At 41.4% G+C, this 23,003-nt stretch overlaps 2 protein-coding genes across 4 annotated transcripts; one reads left to right on the plus strand and one right to left on the minus strand.

Annotated features, from left to right (window-relative positions):
* Nucleotides 1–1,829: 1,829 nt before the first annotated feature.
* chlsn (cholesin) lies at nucleotides 1,830–19,544 on the minus strand. Its single transcript, XM_020453709.2, has 6 exons — nucleotides 19,430–19,544; nucleotides 18,941–19,091; nucleotides 18,679–18,813; nucleotides 4,023–4,252; nucleotides 3,662–3,743; nucleotides 1,830–3,286 (listed from the first exon to the last, which is right to left on the minus strand). The coding sequence occupies exons 2-6, from the start codon at nucleotides 19,073–19,075 to the stop codon at nucleotides 3,116–3,118; spliced, it is 753 nt and encodes a 250-aa protein (XP_020309298.1). The 5' UTR covers nucleotides 19,076–19,091; nucleotides 19,430–19,544; the 3' UTR covers nucleotides 1,830–3,115.
* Nucleotides 4,652–21,879, plus strand: LOC109865476 (G-protein coupled estrogen receptor 1). 3 transcript variants are annotated; one of them, XM_020453707.2, is made up of 6 exons: nucleotides 4,841–5,531; nucleotides 13,495–13,541; nucleotides 14,019–14,363; nucleotides 14,871–15,184; nucleotides 15,604–20,100; nucleotides 20,508–21,879. In XM_020453707.2, exon 5 carries the CDS (start codon nucleotides 15,876–15,878, stop codon nucleotides 16,884–16,886), a length of 1,011 nt encoding a protein of 336 aa, XP_020309296.1. In that variant the 5' UTR covers nucleotides 4,841–5,531; nucleotides 13,495–13,541; nucleotides 14,019–14,363; nucleotides 14,871–15,184; nucleotides 15,604–15,875; the 3' UTR covers nucleotides 16,887–20,100; nucleotides 20,508–21,879. The 3 variants fall into 3 exon arrangements, with proteins under 3 accessions (XP_020309295.1, XP_020309296.1, XP_020309294.1); XM_020453706.2 differs by lacking the exons at nucleotides 4,841–5,531; nucleotides 13,495–13,541; nucleotides 14,019–14,363; ... (1 more) ...; nucleotides 15,604–20,100; nucleotides 20,508–21,879 and adding exons at nucleotides 4,652–4,832; nucleotides 10,213–11,718; XM_020453705.2 differs by lacking the exons at nucleotides 13,495–13,541; nucleotides 14,019–14,363; nucleotides 14,871–15,184; nucleotides 15,604–20,100; nucleotides 20,508–21,879 and adding an exon at nucleotides 10,213–11,718 and having other exon boundaries at nucleotides 4,866–5,531.
* The last annotated feature ends 1,124 nt before the right edge of the window (nucleotides 21,880–23,003 follow it).

Raw genomic sequence — 23,003 nt, forward strand, 5'->3', positions numbered from 1 at the left:
GCATCAGATGACCTGGCCTCCACAATCCCCTGACCTCAACCCAATTTAGATGGTTTGGGATGAGTTGGACCGCAGAGTGAAGGAAAAGCAGCCAACAAGTGCTCCGCATATGTGGGAACTGTTGGAAAAGCATTCCAGGTGAAGCTGGTTGCTAGAATGCCAAGAATGTCCAAAGCTGTCAACAAGGCAAAGGGTGGCTACTTTGAAGAATCTAAAATAAGAAATATATTTTGATTTGTTTAAAAATGTTGGTTACTACATGATTCCATGTGTTATTTACAATGACTGCCTTCCCCAACCAAACCCTCCCCTAAACTGGATGAAGCTGGGCCAATTGTGCGCTGCCCGTTGTTTCACTATTATTCTACATTGTAGAAAATAGTCAAAATAAAGAAACTCTTTAATGAGTTGGTGTGCCAACTTTTGACTGGTACCATCTATATACACACTCTGGACTCCGACATTGCGCATCCTAATATTTCTGTATTAATTAATTCCATGATTTACTTTTAGATTTGTGTATTTTTTTTTAGATATTACTGCACTGTTGGAGCTAGGAACACAAGCATTTCGCTACACCCTCAATAACATCTGCTAAACACGTGTATGCGACCAATAAAATTGTATTCGAATTTTGATTTGAGTTTTAACGATGCTCCTACGAAGGTTCTGACGATTAATTTAGCCTTAAAATGCTTTTGGGGAACTGGGCCGATGTGTTTCTTTACTGAACATGTGAGGGATTGTAAGGGACTGTAACTATGCATCCAGCGTCTCTGTGGAGTGGAGAATGAAGATTGAAATATGTTATTATACAACAAGCCAAATGAAACTAGTTCAGACACAGGACAACCCTTTCGGCAAGGAAGAGGAATGGTAAAAAAAAATTTTTTAAAGGGAATGTTTCCAATTATGGGGACTGCCAAGGGCTTGAGAGGGAGGGATAGAAGGAAGGAGAGGTTGACGCTTAAAGCTGTGGAGGGAGGGAACGATGGATGAAATGCTTAAAACTGGGTGTAAGGAGGCAGGGTGGGCCGAAAGAATGAAAGCGGAAAGAACCATACATTGCAAGGAAGGACAGCAGTGTTGTGCCTGCCTATATATGTAGTGTCACTGCCAGCTTCAATAACCAAGTGATGTGTAGTGGTGGCCATTCACAGGCATACGCAGTACACCCACCAATTTCTCTACAGATATAGAGTATACTTAAGCAATAAGGCCCGAGGGGGTGGTATGTGGTCAATATACCATGGCTATCGGCTGTTCTTATGCACGGCGCAACGCAGAATGCTTGGACACAGCCCGTAGCCGTGGTATATTGGCCATATATCACAAACCCACGAGGTGCTTTACTGCTACAATAAACTGGTTAGCAACCTAAATAGAGCAGTAAAGATAAATGTTTTGTCATACCGTGGTATACGGTCTGATATGTTGGTAACCAGTTTCTAATCAGCCAATCAGCTTTCAGGGCTCAAACCACCCAGTTTATAATTACATTACCATTGAGAATGATTGAACAATTGAACGATTCATCTTAATTCCTATCTCTGCCATTATTTGGTGGAGGGAAGGATCAGCTATTGCCATCTACACCATATAGACAATTGCTGATAATGAATTCATACTCACCCGATGGCATGGAGTGATGGTCAAACATTGTAATCTAATGCCTGCCTCAGAGCACTCGTTAGTAAAGTTGCATTTGAAAATGATAGCTGGTCTGAGGCAGTTTTCTAAATAACTAAGTTCATCGTTAGATAATTTTTGCCTTCCCACGTCAACATTATACACAGAAGGATCTAAGCTATAACATAATGAAACAAATGTGAGTTTATATGCTTTTATATCATTAAACAACTTTTTATGAAATAGTTTTGACAACCCTGTTTGTAAGCTTTTAAGTGATATCAAACTCAACCATTTATATTTTCCAGTGATGAAGACATGGATGTCTAATGGTAGGGTGGGGTATGCAAAATGGATGCAAATCTCTGGTAACGTTTATGCTACCCACCTTCTAAAAGGAAAGGTGGAACTGTTATGCTTCTTATTATACTGTTAGAATTGATGCTGGACCGGACCCTGGTCTCTGCTCGGCATTGATCGCAGTCACAACTGAATTTATTAGCCATTGGCCAAAACACAGGCAGGGGCAAACTACATACTCAAGAAGTAGTCTTGAAGTAGTCCCAAAAGTTGTACTGGTTGTACAGCAACAGTTAAACAGTGGCTTGATAGCAGTCTAGTGTGCAAGACTGAATAAAATGTGTTACTCTTCTAACATAATTTTTTTAACTTCATATGCATTTTGGGGGGGGGGGGGGGGGGGATTCCAACATATATTCTGTATATAGCCAGACAAACTGTTAAAAAGGCAACATCAGCTCCATCACTGACAGGTCAAACAAACATGGAGGATACAGATGCAGCACAAACGGGCTCATCATCCCCAGCAAGATTAACAATCGGCTTTAGACTGGAGTACTGTGGTTAGTCACTATGCATAAGTTCCTGGTTACTAAAATTCTAATAGTTTGCCTAATTTCAGTTTATGTGACCAAACAAGCAAGTATAGTGTAGAGAATCATTGTACAATCTAAACCGCTGTGAAATAACCAAAACTATTGTATTTTGAGCTGTTTGAAGCTGGTGTACAAAACCAAAAGTAAAAACCAAAACTTTAGCACAAGCATAGCGCACATAGGACATATCTACTGCTTCTTAGACAAATGACAGATCTATAACTCACATTTATATGTGAATTTGGTAGCGTTGCACAAAAAGTTACATATTGCAGCTTTAAATGGCTCATCTACTGGCAAATGACAAGTTTGATTACATGAAACCATGGATATATTCACATTACATCATGTCATAACAAAACATACAGCATCACAATACTTAACAGAAGTGTGAACATAATATGGAATTCATTGGTATCAACATTCCAGCAACCATGGCTGGTTGCCATTTAATTTTGTATACACAGTGAATACTGCATTAATTGAGGAACCAGCAGATAAGAATCTAGTGAACTGAATATTCCCTTTGAGTGTGGTGGTGGTGCTGTGGTGGTATTTGATTGATCATCTAGAATAATGGTAGTGGTTGGTCAGGAAAGCAGCTGGATGATTTCCCTGGCTCTTTGTATCCTCTGCTGGGCATCTGTGTCCTGTTCCCCCTCCCGCACCAATGTCTCAGCCTTCTGCACGGTGGTGTCCCTGGCCCCCCCACGCAGCCCGTCCAGGTAAGACAGAAGCACAGAGAAGTTCTCATCTGGGATCTGTGGAGACAGAGAATGTGATTTTGTCCTTATGTAAGAAAAGTTACAGCCTCATTGACTTCTTAGGATTTTAAAATAAATAACTACCTAATTAGTATATTATAAAGGCTATATGTTATTTTTCAGGTGAGATACAGGTAAGGGTGTCATAACAGGGAGGGAGGGATATTTGCACAGAAAGCCATGTCTGTTAATTGCCAGTTGAAAGGAGACACTCAACACAGATAAGCAACCTCTCCCAACAGGGGGAGCCCTAAGATTGCTCTTTGGGGGTTTAGGTTTGATTACACGCAAGAAAAGTGTTTGTAAAAAGCACAATCAATATCTGATTAGATGGATGAAAAGGGTTTCCACTCAGGTCTTAGGACAGTTTACCTTCTCTGAGTCAAACATGTGCTGTAGTAACCACGTCTGCCTGGTCTTCTGGAACTTCCACTCCTTACGGTTCTCAGCCCAACTGCAAAGATGGAGAAAGACAAAATAGATAAGCCAGAGCTCACCTTCAAGAAAGACCATGCTGTATTTAAGGTTGCAAATAAGCTACATTTTACTGTGATCATCCAGTACTGTAGCAAATTTGATTGCACAGTAGTACTCAATTTGGAATGTGTTTGGGGACATTTTTGTCCAACATACAGCAACATCAGCAGTGAAGAGTGCAATAAACAGAAGATATCGTTTTACTTGAAGTCGCAGTGTGTGGGTGTGATTCATATGGTGCACTCTCCTCACTTACCAGGTAAGGTAGTCTAGCGCCTGTTGGGGAGCAATGGGTTTCGAGGCCTCATTTTTGTCTTCTGTCTTCCCTTCAGCTTTAAGTTGATCCTTTTGCTCCTTTTTCAGAATCTTCTTCATTTTCCTCTCGAGGACTCGTCTCTCCTCTGGACTCAAGTCCTCCTCTCCCTCCATCACATTATCTTCCTCCTCATCTTCTGCTGCAGCTGGGACTATGATTGGCTTGGGACTCTGCTCAACAAAACCAGAGATTTATTTTTTTATTCATAAAAAGTATTTCATAATGGGATATTTATTATCTCCACAATGTACTGAATAAGATTGATGTTTTAAATACTTTTATTGGACTTAACTACATATCAGATTAATTTCATATCTCATTCTGCTAAGGGATGGAGGTAAAACACAAGTGAGTGGTGTCTTGCCTCTCAACCTCGCCTCCAGCTGGGCTGAGGCTACTTCCTGTCCCTTGGCTGTTCAAGGGCCATTTCCTGTATCTACAGCAAAGTGAGGCCAGCGAGAGACACATTCTGAAGTTCAATATGGTCAACCGCACTTCAGGTTAAATCGGAAGAGCTCCTTCTCGCATCCTGTCTCTAGCAAAGTGAAAATAAACAGCCTTCCATCACATGCCAATCGTTACACATGACTTTTCAATTAAAGAGTCCGTGCAACTTCAGCTGTCTCATTACTGAAATGAAGATCATAGTCCGTGTGAAAGTATATTGAGCCACTTTAAAAGACTAAGGAGTAAGAACATTTCAAGCTGTTAGATCTAAAAGGAGCAAATAGGGAGAGAGCAGAAGAGAAGGTAAGAGAGCAGGGTGTCGATTCAAGCTACAGCGAGACCACAGGCATTTTCCATTTCTGTGTATTTACAGGGGTGAATCTGACGTACACAGTTTGAAATAAGTCCAGTGAAAATAGTTCCATTGATGCTCAGAGCATTTTCCACTGTGAAAAAAGTCAATTGACCTTCTCCACAGACTTCATTTAAAAACAAAACAAAGCCATTGCGTTTCACTGAAACACTTTAGGAAAAAGAGGAACTTGTGTCGAGAGGCAAAGGGTACATGCATCTTTGTACAAGAGAAGATTGATTAATTGAAAAAGATGTAGCATTTTGGATTTAGTTTCTTGGAAAAGTAAACTCTATTACTTCCAAAAAAAGAGTGTATTTTCATATGAAAAACACAGACACCTTCTCAGACAAACTCAAACAAGGGACATATTTTTTTATGACTATAGAAACCCACAAGAAACAAGTGTGGGAGGAAAAAAAGAAAGAAAGAAAAGATTTTAGATCACGTGGCCACCACGTCATTCTCAGAATATGCTGGCTGGGTGTAGCCAATAAAAATACAACAACCTCTCCACTGAAACCTAATGACTTGCTCTGCTCGCCTATATCCACGCAACATGCATCAATCTCAGAGAATGAGACTTTAGATGGTCTTGGCAGACTGAGTTACTGAAAATAAACAGAAGACGCCAGCCGAAAGTGAAAATGGTAAGCGGAAACATTTGTTGCTTTGTGTGCAGTGAGTTCCTCCCAACTTGAAGTACTCAAAGCAGGGTATGGGGAGGTCTATGTGGTGATAGTCCACAAACCAATGTCTTCTTAGATACTGTCTATGAGAAATAAGGGACTGCCGAGAGAGCCAACACAGAGCTGGCAGTGTGTCGTTTTTATATGTTGGTAAAATTAGCAATTTCTGCAAAACTGAATGAAATGGTAACATCTTAGTGTGATGCTCTTTCGGGGACAAAATTGCAGGTGCAGTAAAATTGATTAAATTGAGATTTTGTGTTACTGGCCTACACACAATACCCCATAAATGTAAAAGTGGAATTATGTTTTTAGTCCTTTTTATAAATTAATTACAAATAAAAAGCCGAAATGTCTTGAATTAATAAATATTCAACCCCTTTGTTATGTCAAGACTAAATAAGTTTAGGAGTAAAAATTTGCACAACAAGTGAGTTACATGGACTCTATGTGCAAAAATGGTGTTTAACATGATTTTTGAATGACTACCTCATCTTTGTACCCCACAAATACAATTATATGTAAGGTCCCTCAGTCGAGCAGTGAATTCCAAACACAGAATTAACAGCAAAGACCAGGGAGGTTTTCTAATGCCTTGCAAAGAAGGGCATCTATTGGTATATCAATACAACAAGTCACTACAAAGATATAAGCGTCCTTCCTAACTCAGTTTCCGGAGAGGAAGGAAACCACTTAGGGATTTCACCAAGAGGCCAATGGTGACTTTAAAACAGTTACAGAGTTTAATGACTGCGATAGGAGAAAGCTGATGGTGGATCAACAACATTGTAATTACTCCACAATACTAACCTAAATGACTGAGAGAAAAGAAGGAAGCCTGTACAGAATACAAATATTTCAAAACATGCATCCTGTTTACAATAATCCTGTTTACAATAACTGCCAAAAATCTAGCAAAGAAATTAACGTCATGTCCTGAATACAAAGCATTATGTTTGGGGAAAATTCTACACAACCTGCATTTAAATTTGAGCTGATCCTGCACCACTCAGTTTTGGACTGTTTTGTTCCGGGAACCCATTTGCAAGGATCCGGTACCTTTCTTCCCATGAAAAATTCATTTTCACAGTTTGCAATGTCAAAGTTATAATTAAAGCAATCAGAGGTAATTCAAGTTGCCTCCTCTGTAATTCTCCTACTACCTAAATCACGTAAATGTGAAAACGTGCCTGATATTTTCAGAATGAACTTGGACCGGCCTCGGTTTATGCAACATCGCAGCCTATAGACCGACACGTGGCCATTGCTGTGGTGAGAGAGAAGCTCCTCTGTATCTCTCAGAAATAGAACGACATTAACTTTATATGATCTCTCTCTCCCACTCTCTGATAAGACATGAGGCTGCAAGTCTGCTCTCTCCAGCGTTGCATTTCATAATTAATTTCCTTATAGAATTATAGCCGTGGCAACGATGCTAGAGGAGACATAACACCCCATATAAATTGAAATACATTAGCCAAAGTTATATAGAATTACTGTGGTTTGTTCAGAAATAAATGAAATATTTCAGAAGACTACACCAGGAGTAAGTCTATCATTTAGCCACAGAGGATCAATAGCTTTAAAATAATAATAATCTATTGCCTAGCTGTGGATTGTGCGTAGCCCAATCAAAAGGCATGCCTACAGTTGGGAACGTGCGGCAAATCGGTCAGTGAGCAGCATTCAAACAAAACAGGCCTTTTGCAATATTTCAACGGCATTGTTTTACAAAGTAAAACGAAAGAGGCTTCAGCCATCGACGGTGAGTGAGATGAAACTGGAAATCGTTTTTACACACCTAGGTCTAGGCTATTGATGTATTCAAGACACGGTTGTTTTTCTTGAGCTCAGATTCTCAGTTTGTCAGTGTCAAAGTAGGCTGTTCGATCATTCCGGTCATTTGTGAGGAATATTATTATTATTATTTTTTTTTTTAAAGCTGCTCAAATCTGAAGTAATCTAAAATTATATAGAATTGAGTGAAATTAGTCTATAACAAGGCACTTCAAATCGGCTTGAAAATCTATGGCAAGACTTGAAAAACGGCTGTCTAGCAATGATCAACAACCAACTTGACAGAGCTTGAATCATTTAAAAGAATGTGCAAATATTGTACAATCCAGGTGTGCAAAGCTCTTAGAGACTTACCCAGAAATACTCACTGCTGTAATCACTGCTGATTCTAACATGTACTGACTCAGGGGTGTAAATACTTATATAAATGAGATTTCTGTATTTCAATTTAAAAAAATTAAGAACAAATTCTAAAACCATGTTTTCACTGTCATTATGTCATTAACATGTAGATGGGTGTGAAACAAAATATGTATTTCATAAAATGTTGAATTCAGGCTGTAACAACAAAATGTTGAATAAGTCCAGGGGTATGAATACTTTCTGAAGGCACTGTAGCTGGTTAAAGCATTGAACCGACTGTAATAAACTCAGCAAAAAAACTAAACAAAAGAAAGTTTTTCAGGACCCTGTCTTTCAAAGATAATTCGTTTAAAAAAATCCTAATAACTTCACAGATCTTCATTGTAAAGGGTTTAAACACTGTTTCCCATGCTTTTTCAATGAACCAGAAACAATTAATGAAAATACACCCGTGGAACGGTCGTTAAGACACTAACAGCTTACAGACAGTAGGCAATTAAGGTCACAGTTATGAAAACTTAGGACACTAAAAGACGCCTTTCTACTGACTCTGAAAAACACCAAAAGAAAGATGCCCAGGGTCCCTGCTCATCTGCGTGAACGTGCCTTAGGCATGCTGCAAGGAGGCATGAGGACTGCAGATGTGGCCAGGGCAATAAAAGTTCTGTGAGACGCTTAAGATAGCGCTGCAGGGAGACAGGGTGGACAGCTGATTGTCCTTGCATTGGCAGACCACGTGTAACAACACCCACACAGGATCGGTACATCCGAACATCACACCTGTGGGACAGGTACATGATGGAACGCACAATCCCTCCATCAGTGCTCAGACTGTCCGCAATAGGCTGAGAGGCTGGACTGAGGGCTTGTAGGCCTGTTGTAAGGCAGGTCCTCGCCAGACATCACTGGCAACGTCGTCGCCTATGGGCACAAACCCACCGTCGCTGGACCAGACAAGACTGGCAAAAAGTGCTCTTCACTGGCGAGTTACGGTTTTGTCACCAGGGATGATGGTCGGATTCGCATTTATCGTCAAAGGAATGAGCATTACACTGAGGCCTGTACTCTGAAGCGAGATGGATTTGGAGGTGGAGGGTCCGTCATGGTCTGGGCCGGTGTGTCACAGCATCATCGGACTGAGCTTGTTGTCATTGCAGGCAATCTCAACACTGTGTGTTACAGGGAAGACATCCTCCTCCTTCATGTGGTACCCTTCCTGCAAGCTCATCCTGACATGACCCTCCAGCATGACAATGCCACCAGCCTTCCTGCTCACTCTGTGCGTGATTTCCTGCAAGACAGGAACGTCAGTGTTCTGTCATGGCCAGCGAAGAGCCTGGATCTCAATCCCATTGAGCACGTCTGGGACCTGTTGGATCGGAAGGTGAGGGCTACGGCCATTCCCCCCGGAAACTTGCAGGTGCCTTGGTGGAAGAGTGGGGTAACATCTCACAGCAAAAACTGGCAAATCTGGTGCAGTCCATGAGGAGTAGATGCACTGCGGTACTTAATGCCACTTTAAACAATGCTACCTAATATAATGTTTACATACCCTACATTATTCATCTCATATGTATACGTATATACTGTACTCTATATCATCTACTGCATCATTATGTAATACATGTATCACTAGCCACTTTAACTATGCCACTCTGTTTACATACTCATCTCATATGTATATACTGTACTCAATACCATCTACTGTATCTTGCCTATGCCGCTCTGTACCATCACTCATTCATATATCTTTATGTACATATTCTTTATCCCCTTACACTTGTGTCTATAAGGTAGTAGTTTTGGAATTGTTAGCTAGATTACTTGTTGGTTATTACTGCAATGTCAGAACTAGAAGCACAAGCATTTCGCTACACTCGCATTAACATCTGCTAACCATGTGTATGTGACAAATAACATTTGATTTGATTTAATGCAGCTGGTGGCCACACCAGACACTGACTGTTACTGTTACTTTTGATTTTGACCCCCCCTTTGTTCAGGCACACATTATTCAATTTCTGTTAGTCACATGTCTGTGGAACTTGTTCAGTTTGTCTCTCAGTTGCTGAATTTTATGTTCATACAAATATTTACACATTAAGTTTGCTGAAAATAAACACAGTTGACAGTGAGGACATTTATTTTTTTGCTGAGTTTATAACTCCTCTGGATACCAGTCCAAACACATTCAGTAACACCCTGTGAAAGCACACATGGCTTCTGACACCGGTATGGATATTTCTTCATATCTATACGTTTCATCAACTCTTCATTTGGTGTGACTTTATTGGCATTGTTTATAATGTAGTCTTTGGTGTGTAACAGCAGAAACAAAGCAACTTGCTCAGTGACTGAACATTAGATGGTGATGTTATAACTGGATCAGTGTTGTGTAATCTCATCAATGAAAATTGGATTGCGTACTCACTTATTGTTCTAAATTGCCATGTGTTCTTTTTTCCCCCTCATTGGACACAAGGCAAATCAAACAGACTTTCTGCCCCAGATTGAGATGAGCACCGACATGCAACCCTTCAACACCACCTCAACATCCAGCCCCTTCAACACCTCAGACTTCATTGCCAAAATCGCAGCCAACGACCTGACATCCAGGGCCAACTACGTCTATGCGCTCTGTGCCGTGCTGGGCTTGGCCTCGGCGTGCATTCTACTCTACGCCTTCATTCGGTCCTACAGAGCCCAGAGGTACCTGGCCTGGCTGGACTCCCTGCTCTGGGCCTTTTCCAGCTCCCAGCTCCTTCTCTTGCTCCTCTCCCTCTCTTCCGTAGCACACCGGCCCAGCTACCTGGTGACCACACACATCGGCTGTGCTGCGCTCGCCTTCACCGTCAACATGGCATCCCTCTGCGGGCTGTTGCTCCTGGTGTTCATGGGATACGCCCTGACCTTCGACACCCCAACTCACACCCTGCTGAAGAGGGCTGGGGTCTGTGTGGCTCTGGTGCTTCTGGTTTCTATCCTGTGCTCCTTGGTGCTGGCCAGACTCAGAGGCCCCTCCAAGGAACTGCATTTGGAGGGCATATGTATTATAGACCCAACTGAGGCAGGAAGGTCTTATGCCATGGCGAAGCTTTGTCTGGGGTGCCTAATTCCCTACCTCCTCCTTCTGGGGCTCCTGACAGGCGGCTGCGTCCGCCAATGGAAATCCAGCAGCCGGTTCCTCTCCGGATCAGAGGAAGGTCCGGTGTTCCTGGCAGTGGCTGTGGTGATATTTGTATGTCAGCTATTCCATGGCATTGTGCTGGTAAGGGGGGCAGGGATGCAGCAGGCTGGTGATCTCAGCTACCACGAGAGGGCGTTCATGCACGTGTCCGAGTTTGTGATGTTCTCTGGGAGTTGTGTGTGTCTAGTGTTAGTGCTCCTGCTGCATAGGCCGTGCAGGGAAAGCCTTCTGGAGGTGACCAGGCAACTCCGCGACTGCTGCCGGGGCCTGGGGGGCCGACAGACCCACAGACACATCATGGCCCCCCATATTGAGATCGCTGACACTCAGGACTATAACCCTTAGGTCAATAACCATCTCAGACATTCTGGATTCAGGAATATTATGCCTTTTTAAGGCTGCCAAATCTATCCTTATAAACATTGATTCATATATATTAGAAGCTGACAGCAGATAACTTAAAAGCAAAGATACATTCTGAAAGTTTAGTTGCTGATCGTTTACATTTAATTTTGGCTTGAATTTGAAGAGGTGTAAATTGTGTTACTCAGACAGTTTTGTTTTCCAATGTACTTTTGTAACTTTTTCAATGTAATGATTATAATCTTATTTCATGTATGTCAGCGTACTGTTACTTCACCAACCGACTGACTTTTGTTTATGAAAAACTATTTTTTTCGGCAAATCGAACGATGTCTGTACAATTGATTGGTGACTTTTGCAATATGATGATAGTGAAATTGCAAACGAAGAAGAATAAAACGAAGTTGTGCAATGACAAATAAACCATGAACAATCATTGGAAAGACTATTTCTACTAATTCAACTGACATGTGCTAATGTTTCTACACTTAGACTTGCTATTTGACACACAACACTTCCAAGAAACAGACAGTGGTGGTGTTTGCATAAACATGTTTTACACAAAAACCCATTCAAACTCAATGTCACAATATGATGACTGAATAGTGGGAAAACACCCTACATAGGAAATACATAGCATTTGGAAAGTATTCAGACCTTCCCTTTTACCACATTTTGTTACGTTACAGACTTATTCTAAAATTGATTCAATTATATATTTTGTGTCATCAATCTACACACAAAACCCCATAATGACAAAGCAAAAAACGGTTTTAGACATTTTTGCAAATGTATTACAAATAAAAAAACTGAAATAGCTGATTTACATAAGTATTCTGAGCCTTTGGTATAAGCCTCGAAAATGAGCTCAGGTGCATCATCCTGTTTCCATTGATCATCCTTGAGATGTTTCTACAACTTGGAGGCCACCTGTGGTAAATTAAATTGATTAGATTAAATTATTTGGACATGATTTGCAAAGGCACACACCTGTCTATAGAAGTGCCCACAGTTGACAGTGCATGTCAAAGCGAAAACCAAGCCATGAGGTCAAAGGAATTGTCCATAGAGCTCCGAGACAGGATTGGGTCGAGGCACAGATCTGGAGAAGGGTACCAAAACATTTCTGCAACATTGAAGGTCCCCAAGAACACAGTGGCCTCCATCATTCTTAAACCACGACTCTTCCTAGAGCTGGCCACCCGGCCAAACTGAGCAATCGGGGGAGAAGGGCTTTGGTCAGGGAAGTGACCAAGAACCCGATGATCACTCTGACAGAGCTCCAGAGTTCCTCTGTGGATATGGGAGAACCTTCCAGAAGGACAACCATCTCTGCAGAACTCCACAAATCAGGCCCTTATGGTAGAGTGGCCAGACGGAACCCACTCCTCAATAAAAAGGTACATGACAGCCTGCTTGGAGTTTCTCAAAAGGCACCAAAAAAAGACTCAGGCTATTAGAAACTAGATTCTCTGGTCTGATGAAACCAAGATTGAACTCTTTGGCCTGAATGCCAAGCGTCACATCTGGAGGAAACCTGGCACAATCCCTATGGTGAAGTATGGTGATGGCAGCATCATGCTTTGGGGATGTTCTTCAGCGGCAGGGACTGGGAGACTAGTCAGGATCAAGGGAAAGATGAACAGAGCAAAGTACAGAGCGGTCCTTGATGAAAACCTTATGTAAATGTGATTTCTCAATTTTTATAAAATGTGCAAAAAATTATACAAATCTGTTTTTGCTTTGTCATTATGGAGCAATGTGTGTAGATTGATGAGGGGATAAAACAATTTAATCAATTTTAGAATACGGCTGTAACATAACAAAATGTGGAAAAACTCTAGGGGTCTGAATACTTTCCAAATGCAGTGTATTTACTAAAGGAATGTACTAAAGAGAAGCTTGCCAAAACATTGGTGTAAGTTTCTTTTGGACTGGATATAGTTCATGCATCCTTAGGTAGTAATCAGTAGCGTGATGAAGAAAATGTTAAATTTTAGCAGCCAGGGGCTTCCTATTCATAGATGGCAGCGACTCACCTGAAAATGGATTGACAAACTCAGATACATTTAAATACAGAGCTCACAAGAACATTTCCAACAGTGAAAACATGTCCTTAAGTTGTTGTGTTGAGTAGGTGATGGCATAACTTTATATAGGGGAGAGTGGGTTAAGTTAAGCCAAAGAGTTAATTGAGCCATGCCTTGTTTCTAGGAAGCCATAAACAAAATGGAGTCTGAAGGAAGAAACCACATGGAGAGGTAAGCAAGTTTAGTCCAAAATGATTTTCAGAAAGTCAAATTAATTGGTGTTATGAGTTTCATGATGCTTTTATTGTTTTATAACATCAGTTGGGATCTCTATAAGCTACACGGTAGCCTAGTGGTTAGAGCATTGGGCCAGTAATTGAAAGGTTGCTAGATCAAATGCTCGAACTGACAAGGTAAAAATATTTGGTTCTGCCCCTGAAAAAGGCAGTTAACCCTCTGTTCCTAGGCCGTCATTGTAAATAAGAAATTCTTAACTGACTTGCCTAGTTAAATTAAAAAAGAATGGAGGTTAAGTCTAGCATGAAAGTGCATCCTTGTAGCTGTGTTGACTAATATAGTAAAAATGTTTGCCTTAGTGTAAGTTGGTCACCGTACTAAATGATACAATTTTGTCCGTTTTATGCACACTTATTGCAATGTGTCATGGATATGAACAACAACAAATATTGTGCTTTTTTATTGTTACAGAGCAGACGTCATCATGCACTACGTATACAAACGTAAAACAAGCAAAAGTCTAGCCCCCCTTGTGGTTCTTGAGAGAGCAGCGACAGGAAGTGAGAAGGGGAAAAAGTACATTTGAGTAGCAGCAAAGGGATTCAACTTCTAACTGAATGACACTGAAGAGGAACATTGACAAAAGAAAATGAACATGCACCTGCATGAAAGAGGATATGATAGAGTAGCAGGGTCTTATCTGATCTCACTGACCAGTTTAATGGGTTTATTCGTGTCAAATGCAGAGAACTTGGCCATGAATTGGCACATCGAAATAACATCCATGTCCCAGACAACTGGTGAAGAAATGGAAGGGTAAGTGATATTGAACATAAATGTATGCCTACATTCAGATATAGATCTAAAATATACCACACCCCCATTCCATTAATTAAACTTTGACCTACCACCACAGACAACCACCATCCACTTACCCCAAGGTGGCTCAACTTACCCTGTCCCTATGCCCAACTTACCCCATACAGTTTTGAAAACAAGCTTTGTTTTCAAAACTGTTATGTTTACATGAAATCTTATTATTTCCAGGGATACACAACATCCTGAAATATATGTAGATATCTTTGTAAGACAACTGTTTCCCTTGACGTTGAATGTAAAAAAAATGGCTCAACATACCCTACTCTCCACCACAGCATACCAGTTCTGCCATCCATCTTGTTTTGTGTAAATATGAGGCAGTTTCCAGAGTTTCCCCATAAGTTACCCATACCCAGTGACTCCCTTATTTATATATTTGAACATTCTACATAATGATCCACCCTTCGTGCATGGATGATTATACTTGAAAAATTCCTTCCATAGAGCAAAAACAGTAAAACTGTGTGAAAAATCATGAAGAATCAGTCTCAAGTAACAGAAAACAGTAGAGAAGACCAGCTATAGCTGAGGACAACAGCAGAGAGAGAGAGAGGACTGTTTGCATACATCTATCTTACGCTGAGGAGCGGGTGACGTCAAATGACTTGGGGGATGAGCAAGTAAAGAAAGTCTACACAGCCTCAGTCGTTGGAAGCTAATGAGAATTGATTGGTGATTGTTGTTAAACCTCTACACTGAGTGAGAAAGATCTCGACGTGAGCATTCTGGTAATGAAAACAACACAGGAAGTCAACAATGTAAGTTTGCTTTTCCTCTTACTTCGCCCTCTAAAGGGCAAGTGCTTCAGACTGGCTCTCTCTTATATGGTAAAGATATTGCCATAGAAATGTCCTCATCAGCCACTGTACAGGTAGTGTGCGGTTCCAGTTACCTTTGTTCCAAAATGTTTACTACTGCATAATTTTCATGCGTTCATTGATGGTTGTTCACACATCCGCAAGAACGAAGGACAAATCTTCTCAAATAAAAAACAAGTAATTATTTTTGTTGTTGTTACTTAAACCAACTGAAGGGCACTGATACTACTGCACTTTTGGAGCTAGGAGCACAAGCATTTCGCTACACCCGCAATAACATCGGATAAGTATATGTGTATGTGACCAATAAAATGTGATTTATTTGAGTTGACCCATTTCATTATTTATCCCCTTCCTAGCACCGTGAGTGAGCCATCAACCCTTCAACCTGAACCAAGAGAGTGCGTTTCTAAAAAGCACTTTTTGACTATTTGTGTCCAAATGCCAACACACCATCGAGTGAGAAACAAAGAGTCTCTTAGCAGTGGTTATTATTGATGTGGGATTTTTACCTGGCAACAACTCCTTGATACCCCATCGTAAATGACAACTTGGGGCTAGAGTTCAACTGCAGGCTCAAAATGACAGCTTGTAACTTTTGACACAGACAGACACCAGACCAGACAATGACATGGAGGAGCGCGCGTACATGGACTATCCCGTTGTGTTTTATAGCAACGTCACAGAGCAGTTGAATGGCTCCTCAGCCACCTCTGGGCTGGCAGGAGAGGAACCTGACCCCTACCAGCATTACACCATCAGCGTCTTCCTCTCCTGCCTCTACACAATCTTCCTTTTCCCCGTGGGCTTCATCGGGAACGTCCTCATCCTGGCCGTCAACCTGAGCCACAGGGGCCGCATGACCGCCCCCGACCTTTACTTTGTCAACCTGGCGGCTGCCGACTTGGTCCTGGTGGCTGACTCCCTGATCGAGGTGTTCAACCTTAGCGAGCACTACTATGACATGGCTGCCCTGTGCACCTTCATGGCCCTGTTCCTGCAGGTCAACATGTACAGCAGCGTCTTCTTCCTGACCTGGATGAGCTTTGACCGGTTTGTGGTGCTGGCGGGCTCAATGAGTCTGGGCAGAAGCATGCCCCGGGCCCGTCTGACCTGCTGCCTGATCTGGGTGACCTCCGCCCTGCTCACCCTGCTGCCCTTCACCGTGGCCCAGGTGCAGCACGTTGGGGAGCTCCACTTCTGCTTTGCGAACGTATCCCAGATCCAGTGGCTGGAGGTTACGCTGGGCTTCCTGCTTCCCTTCTGCGTGCTGGGCCTCTGCTACTGGAGGATCGCCCTGGTTCTGGTGAGCGCTCAAAGGGAGCACAGTGGGCTGCAGCGGCGGCCACAGAAGCGGAAGGCTTTGAGGATGATTTCTGCGGCCGTGTTGGTGTTCTTTGCCTGCTGGTTACCGCAGAACATGTTTGTCAGTGTGCACCTGCTTAGAGGCGATGTGGATGAAACGCTGTGGCATGACTACCCTCTGACGGCCCACATGGTCAACCTGGCTGCCTTTTCCAACAGCTGTCTCAACCCCCTGGTATACAGCTTCCTGGGGGAGACCTTCCAGGACAAGCTAAGGAGCTTCATCAAGGAAAACATCAGCTGGGCCAAGTTAGACAGCTCCTGCTGGAGTAGCTAGCCCCTCTAGCCTACCCACTGCAAGCTCCTGCCCCCATCCCATACTTAAAAGTACAAGTCCCACCACACAACCTCTCCAACGCTCCTGCTGCCTCTACAAACCAGCCATCCATCCTTCAAATCAAAACTCACCAACATACGTGTGCCCTGGACAGCTAAGTGGTGCGTCTAATTTCAATCACTTTCTGACCTCACTCCTTTTGACTTAAATCTTTCCATAGATAGTTTTGTGTATATATAATGTATGTGGACACCCCTTCAAATGAGTGGATTCGGCTATTTCAGCCACACTGTTGCTGACAGGTCTATAAAGTCAGGCACACCGCCACGCAATCTCCACAGACAAACATAGCTTTACTGAAGAGCCCAGTGACTTTCAATGTGGCACAGTCATAGGATGCCACCTTTCCAACAAGTCAGTTGGTCAAATGTTTGTCCTGCTAGAGCTGCCCCGGTCAACTGTACGTGCTGTTATTGTGAAGTGGAAACGTCTAGGAGCAACAACGGCTCAGCCGCTCACAGCTCACAGAATGGGACCAGTGCATAGCGTGTAAAAATCATCTGTCCTCGGTTGCAACACTCACGACCGAGTTCCAAACTGCCTCTGGAAGCAAAGTCAGCACAAGGAATGTTCGTCGGAAGCTGCATGAAGTGCGTTTCCATGGCCGAGCAGCAGCACGATTCTGTGCTTCCAACATTGTGGCAACGGTTTCTGGAAGGACCTTTCTTGTTTCAGCATGACAATGTCCCCCTGCATTGTCAAAGCAAGGTCCATACGGAAAAGGTTTGTTGAGATCGGTGTGGAAGAACTTGACTGGCCTGCACTGAGCCCTGACCTCAAACCAATCGAACACCTTTGGAATGAATTGGAATGCCAACTGCTTACCAGGCCTGAGTTCAGTGCCCGAACTCACCACTGCTCGTGGCTGAATGGAAGCTGACAAAACAGGGTTGTCAAACTATTTTCTTTAAAAAAAAATATTTGTCATTTTAAACTTTAACGTCTAAAAAAGCTTAAACTCTGATTTCCCTCATTGTCGCATATTTTATAGTTTAGACCCATTTTAGATAATCTGAGGTGTTTGTTGTGTCCACCATCAGTTGAGACAGCATACTGTTGAATATAAGGGTGGGTGTCATTTCAATCATAGAAATAGAATGGATATATCCCTTCAGACCACTACAATTGAGCTAGTACATCGTTGAAATATAATATAAATTGACATTTAGAACATCCAATTACTACCACAAAAATGGGTGCCTGTCCATCCATCGTCAAATGTCTACTTAAATGGAAATGTATATTCTATTATCTTTATTTCTATGACTCCAACAGGTTTCCTAGAGAAGATTGAGAAGGTGTAATTTAAAACTGATATTCCCATTCAAATAAACATTCTCTGATGTGTGGACCTCCAACCATCTTTGTGCTACCATTTGAAAGTAAAAATGTTTCAATTGTATGCCCATTTTAGAACATTTATCAGCAAAAACATGACACCCACCACCCTGTATTGAAAGGCATGCTGTGTCTCAACTGATGGCGAGCACAACAAAAATACCTCCGATGTAAAATAGGGTCTAACCTACAACATAAGCAAAATGAGAAACAGAGTGTTCAGATAATCTCATAATTATACAAATATATATCATTCTGATCACTTACATGGGAAAAAAATATGTAGAAAGCTTTGTGTGTGTGTGTTCTTGTGGCCCCATCTACTGGTGTCACCATACAAAAATGTTTCTGTAAAGTAAATGAATAAAGCAGGAATATATAGCAGTTTACCTACCCCAGTAGTTTTGTTCTTCTTCTTCCGCTTCTTTTCCTTCTGTGCATCATCTGCTTGTTGTTTGGGTTTCCTTGAATTTGTCACCACGTCCTCTGAAGTGTTCTTTGACAATGTGGGGACTGGTATAGGAGCCTCCTTGGAATGTGCAAGACCTTATTTTAATATCTCATCATGATGAGCTCAGCTTACAAGAAATGACATATGCCTCTATGCAATCTTTTTTTAAATTTTAAAATCACCATATTACTGTTACCATACTTGCCTCAATGTCAGTATTTTTCCTTTTCTTTTTCACTTTGCTTTCATCAATGCAGACATCTCTCTCATTTGAATTCAACTTCATCCTTTTGCACCCACTTCTTTTGGGATCTGATTCACATGATTTACTCTTTGCCATGATAGCCAACTTGTTCCTGAAACATAAATGCATAGTTAGCTAGCGTCACAGTACAGTGTTAGACAATGAGCATACTGACATATCTGTCAAGGTAAAAGTCATGACTCTCATGACGTTTAGCTACAATTTTACTTTGAAAACTAGCTCATTATTACTAACTATGACACTTGCACTGACTAGTTAGCTAGCTATTGTAACGTTAGCTATCAACAGTGCTAATTACACCACACTAATGTTATAAGCTTGCCATTTAGTTTCAGCATCTTTGACATGCTTTATTGCTTCATGTTAGAAAAAATGACAGCAGGTTACATTCAAAAGATGTTAATAACTTACTAATAAGAATAAACTTACGGTAACAGAATAATTGTACTCGCGTTGACCTCAGCAGCATGAACACCAACATGCGTTTTGTGAATCAGGAAGTGTGGTCGCTTAGCTTGTTGTGATTGGTCAAATAGTCATTTCAGTTCGGTGATTGGTGATTTGAGATTAGTTATGTTCCTAAGTGTGCTGGGACTTGTAGTCTCAAGGTGAATGTTCTTGCAATTTCAATAGATGACGATAGATGACAATATTGTCCAACATTTTATGCAAGCACAGTATATTGCATTTGTGATCTTTAGCATTTAGGATTATAGTATATAATTCAAGGCCTCTTCGCTCTTTCTCTCCTAGACAACGGGTTTTATTTTATTTTTTATTTTGCAAAGGGTCAAATATACAAAACGCAGTTCACTCTCGCTACATCTTCGCCCACTGCCGGTTACTGGGCTTTCCTGTCATCACCATATTTGGCCGTGAGTGGAAACGTCAGCCGGATGCATCACATTTATACATCCGGTGAAATATCTTGCTCGTTGTTATATGTGTAACGAAATGTTACATGACCTGATTCGAATTGAGGATTTTGCCATGACATGACCATTCTACAAAATGTCGAGAATAGGACGTGTTTTGTCTAGTTCGTCACAATATTCTCTGTGTCGTAGGATTGTGATTGATGGTATCAAGACAAAGCTGAGGTATGTACAATATGAGAAATATAGCCAGATAGCTATTTATGTTCACTTTAATGGACAGTGAGTGGTTCAATGACAATGAGTCAAACCTGACAGAGGCAAGCTAGCAAAGTAGTACACATTTGGTTCAGGTTTTAAAATCATCACTCGCATGAGTGTTCCCAATGTACTGTCATTGGTTATTTGACCTTCCGATTTGACTTGGGAGCTCTATTGGAGCTTCCGGCACCGCATATTTGATCAGTTAGGCGTGATTTACGCATTAGTTAACAGGGATTGCTAGTTAGCTACATTTCCTGCGTCAGCACTATTGTATTGAATTCAATTTCTTGATATTTTGTAACAGTTGTCACTTTGGCTTTAAGTGTTTTTGTAGATTCTAAAAAGGTTGCTTTCCTTTTTCTTTTGAGATTGAACCATATACGGACCCTCTGCTTGACCTCCCATTGCCTGGCTAAGTCAAAGAAACCAGCAGATGAGGATGACGAGGAGTTTAGTCAACCCATCAAGTTCTCTAGCAGTAAAGCCAGTCACAAGACTTGGAATGTAGACCAGTCCCTGGGAAGCAAGTATCAGCGGCCGTGGTGGAAAGTCCTCCCCATCAGTCTCTTAGGGGTGAGCTTCTTGCTGTGGTGCGCACTGAGGGGCGAGACGGTTATTGATGAACAGCTTGAGAAGAATCTCTATGAACAGTTACCTGGCTTACTCTCAGATGAAGAACAAAGCAAATCTAGATAATATTGTGCAATTAAAAAAATGTATAATTTAAGACTATTCATTTGAGCTAGATTAGGCCATGTCTATGGCATGCACAATTGGTGTATGCTTCCAGGCTGATGAGCAATGTTCATAAGATGTATTGTAATGTTCTGGCTATTGTCCACCTGTGTCCATAAGTGCAGATGCTCAATAGTTATGGTCCAAAATCCAATTGTCATTACATTGTTCATCAAGATTAGACTATCTATGATGAACATTTAGTTGTCAGAATGGTGTGAAGGTAACATTGATGCAGTTTATACTTGACATACAATGGCAGGTGCCATTACCAAGCCTCTGCAGAATGACATGTACACTAAGCAAATCTGAGTGAAATTAACCAAGTTGTTACATTGAATGATGTTTTGCAGATGCAGAAATGTAATTGTAGTTCATGTATTTGAAGAAATGCCTTTAGTAGAGCCACTTGTTTTAACCTCTGGTTTTTTAAATGTTCTTTAACTGAGCATGTTTGCTTTGTATAAGTAATTTTGCTTGAATTAAAATGGCCTCAATTTAGTCCTAATTACCAGTTTAGGTATACATTTCCATCCAATTGGCGACAGAGGTTTGTGCAACTATTCTATCATCTCAATTTTCCCCACCAGAGGGGTTTCCAAAATTATTTGAGTAAAATGCTGTGTGGTGTGGCGCACAAAGCATTTTGGCGTTCAAGCTTCCACATACCAAAACGTTTAGGGGGATCCATCACATTTTCAACTGATTGTTTTGTCAAACATGCTCACTATGGTTTTTGCGCCAATAATGGGAAGTGTTGGCTATGGACAGGGTTGGGATTACAAAAACGGCAACTAATCCGTTACATTACCAGCAAAAATATTGTATTCAGATTACTTTTGAAAAACTAGATTCGTGAACTACTTTTCAATTCAAAGGATGTTTGCAAAAAATACTTTTCTCAATTAAATTTAAATCGGCATCGAAAAAAGCACATTTTAACTTGTTGCACCTGAGCGGGAAAAGAGCAGGAATATGCATTTGTAGGCTACAGCCTGTTATGTTTGTTCCTTATGACAAACCGGGTCATAGGTTTTACGTTTAATGAATTTACTTCAGCTAGAAAACTCCATGTTTAGCCATGCAAGGCATTCCTTAACCATCTGCCTCCCGCATAGCCTGTTGGGTAATGTAGTCAGTTAACACACAGCCCAAGGTACGTCTTCCGATGGTGCGACTGCTGCGGGCATCCGATATCACTTGATCTACTTAGCACACTGCACTCTGCTTTAGCTATTTGCGCCTTATGGATTGTGATTGGCGGTTCACAAATCTGTCTTTAATCCCAATGTTTGAATTCGATCACTGAACTGCCTCTTATACCGGTGACAAAAGCGCTCTTGCAACAGCTGAACAGTGCGGATCCCAGCATATTGAATGAGGCTTTTATTGCTCAAATTCATGCAGATAAATTCCGTAGGCTAAACGGACACATACTCAAACTGACACATTTCATACTTAAATTACATTGCTTCTTTAATGCCCCGAGCTTAGTTGGGACTCCATGAGAAACTAAAAGCTTGTTTGTTTATCAACATTCAAATGTAAACAAGTCCTGTAAAGCCTCAACGTGGTTAAAATGTTGATATCATGGATGGCCAGTCCTTGCGTCCATAGCTTTGTTTATTAATGAGCCTGGTTCCATTTCTAGGGCTATCCGTTTTCTACAGAAGAGGCGGAGCGTCCATTTTGTATCTGCCCTTTATACAGCTGCATATTTAAAAAATGTCGCCAACAAAAAGGCATGCATTTGCTATAGGCATAATGTAACATGGCATTCATTTTCACATGTGTAGAGAACTTAATATGCCTTTAACCTCAATGCTATTCGACGTAGTAATTTACGTAGCATATCGCATGAGGTTTACAGCAACGTGGTTCAACTACATGCGTAAACGAGTTACACGCATTTGTCGCAAATCGTTGGCCCAACCGAATGAACTGAAAGCAAAGTAACCCGTTCTGTTCAAGTTCCGTATTAGCATGTTTTACTTTCGGTTTGGTACACCAGATGAAAGTATTTTTGGTTATGGAAAATAATGATTCTCTACACTTTAAGAGAAATTGGGCGAATTTAAAATTTCAGCAACCAGGAAATTGCTGAGCGATTACATTTTATAGACAGAGCA

Source organism: Oncorhynchus kisutch, linkage group LG20, assembly GCF_002021735.2.
Source record: "Oncorhynchus kisutch isolate 150728-3 linkage group LG20, Okis_V2, whole genome shotgun sequence".
Lineage (NCBI taxonomy): Eukaryota > Metazoa > Chordata > Actinopteri > Salmoniformes > Salmonidae > Oncorhynchus > Oncorhynchus kisutch.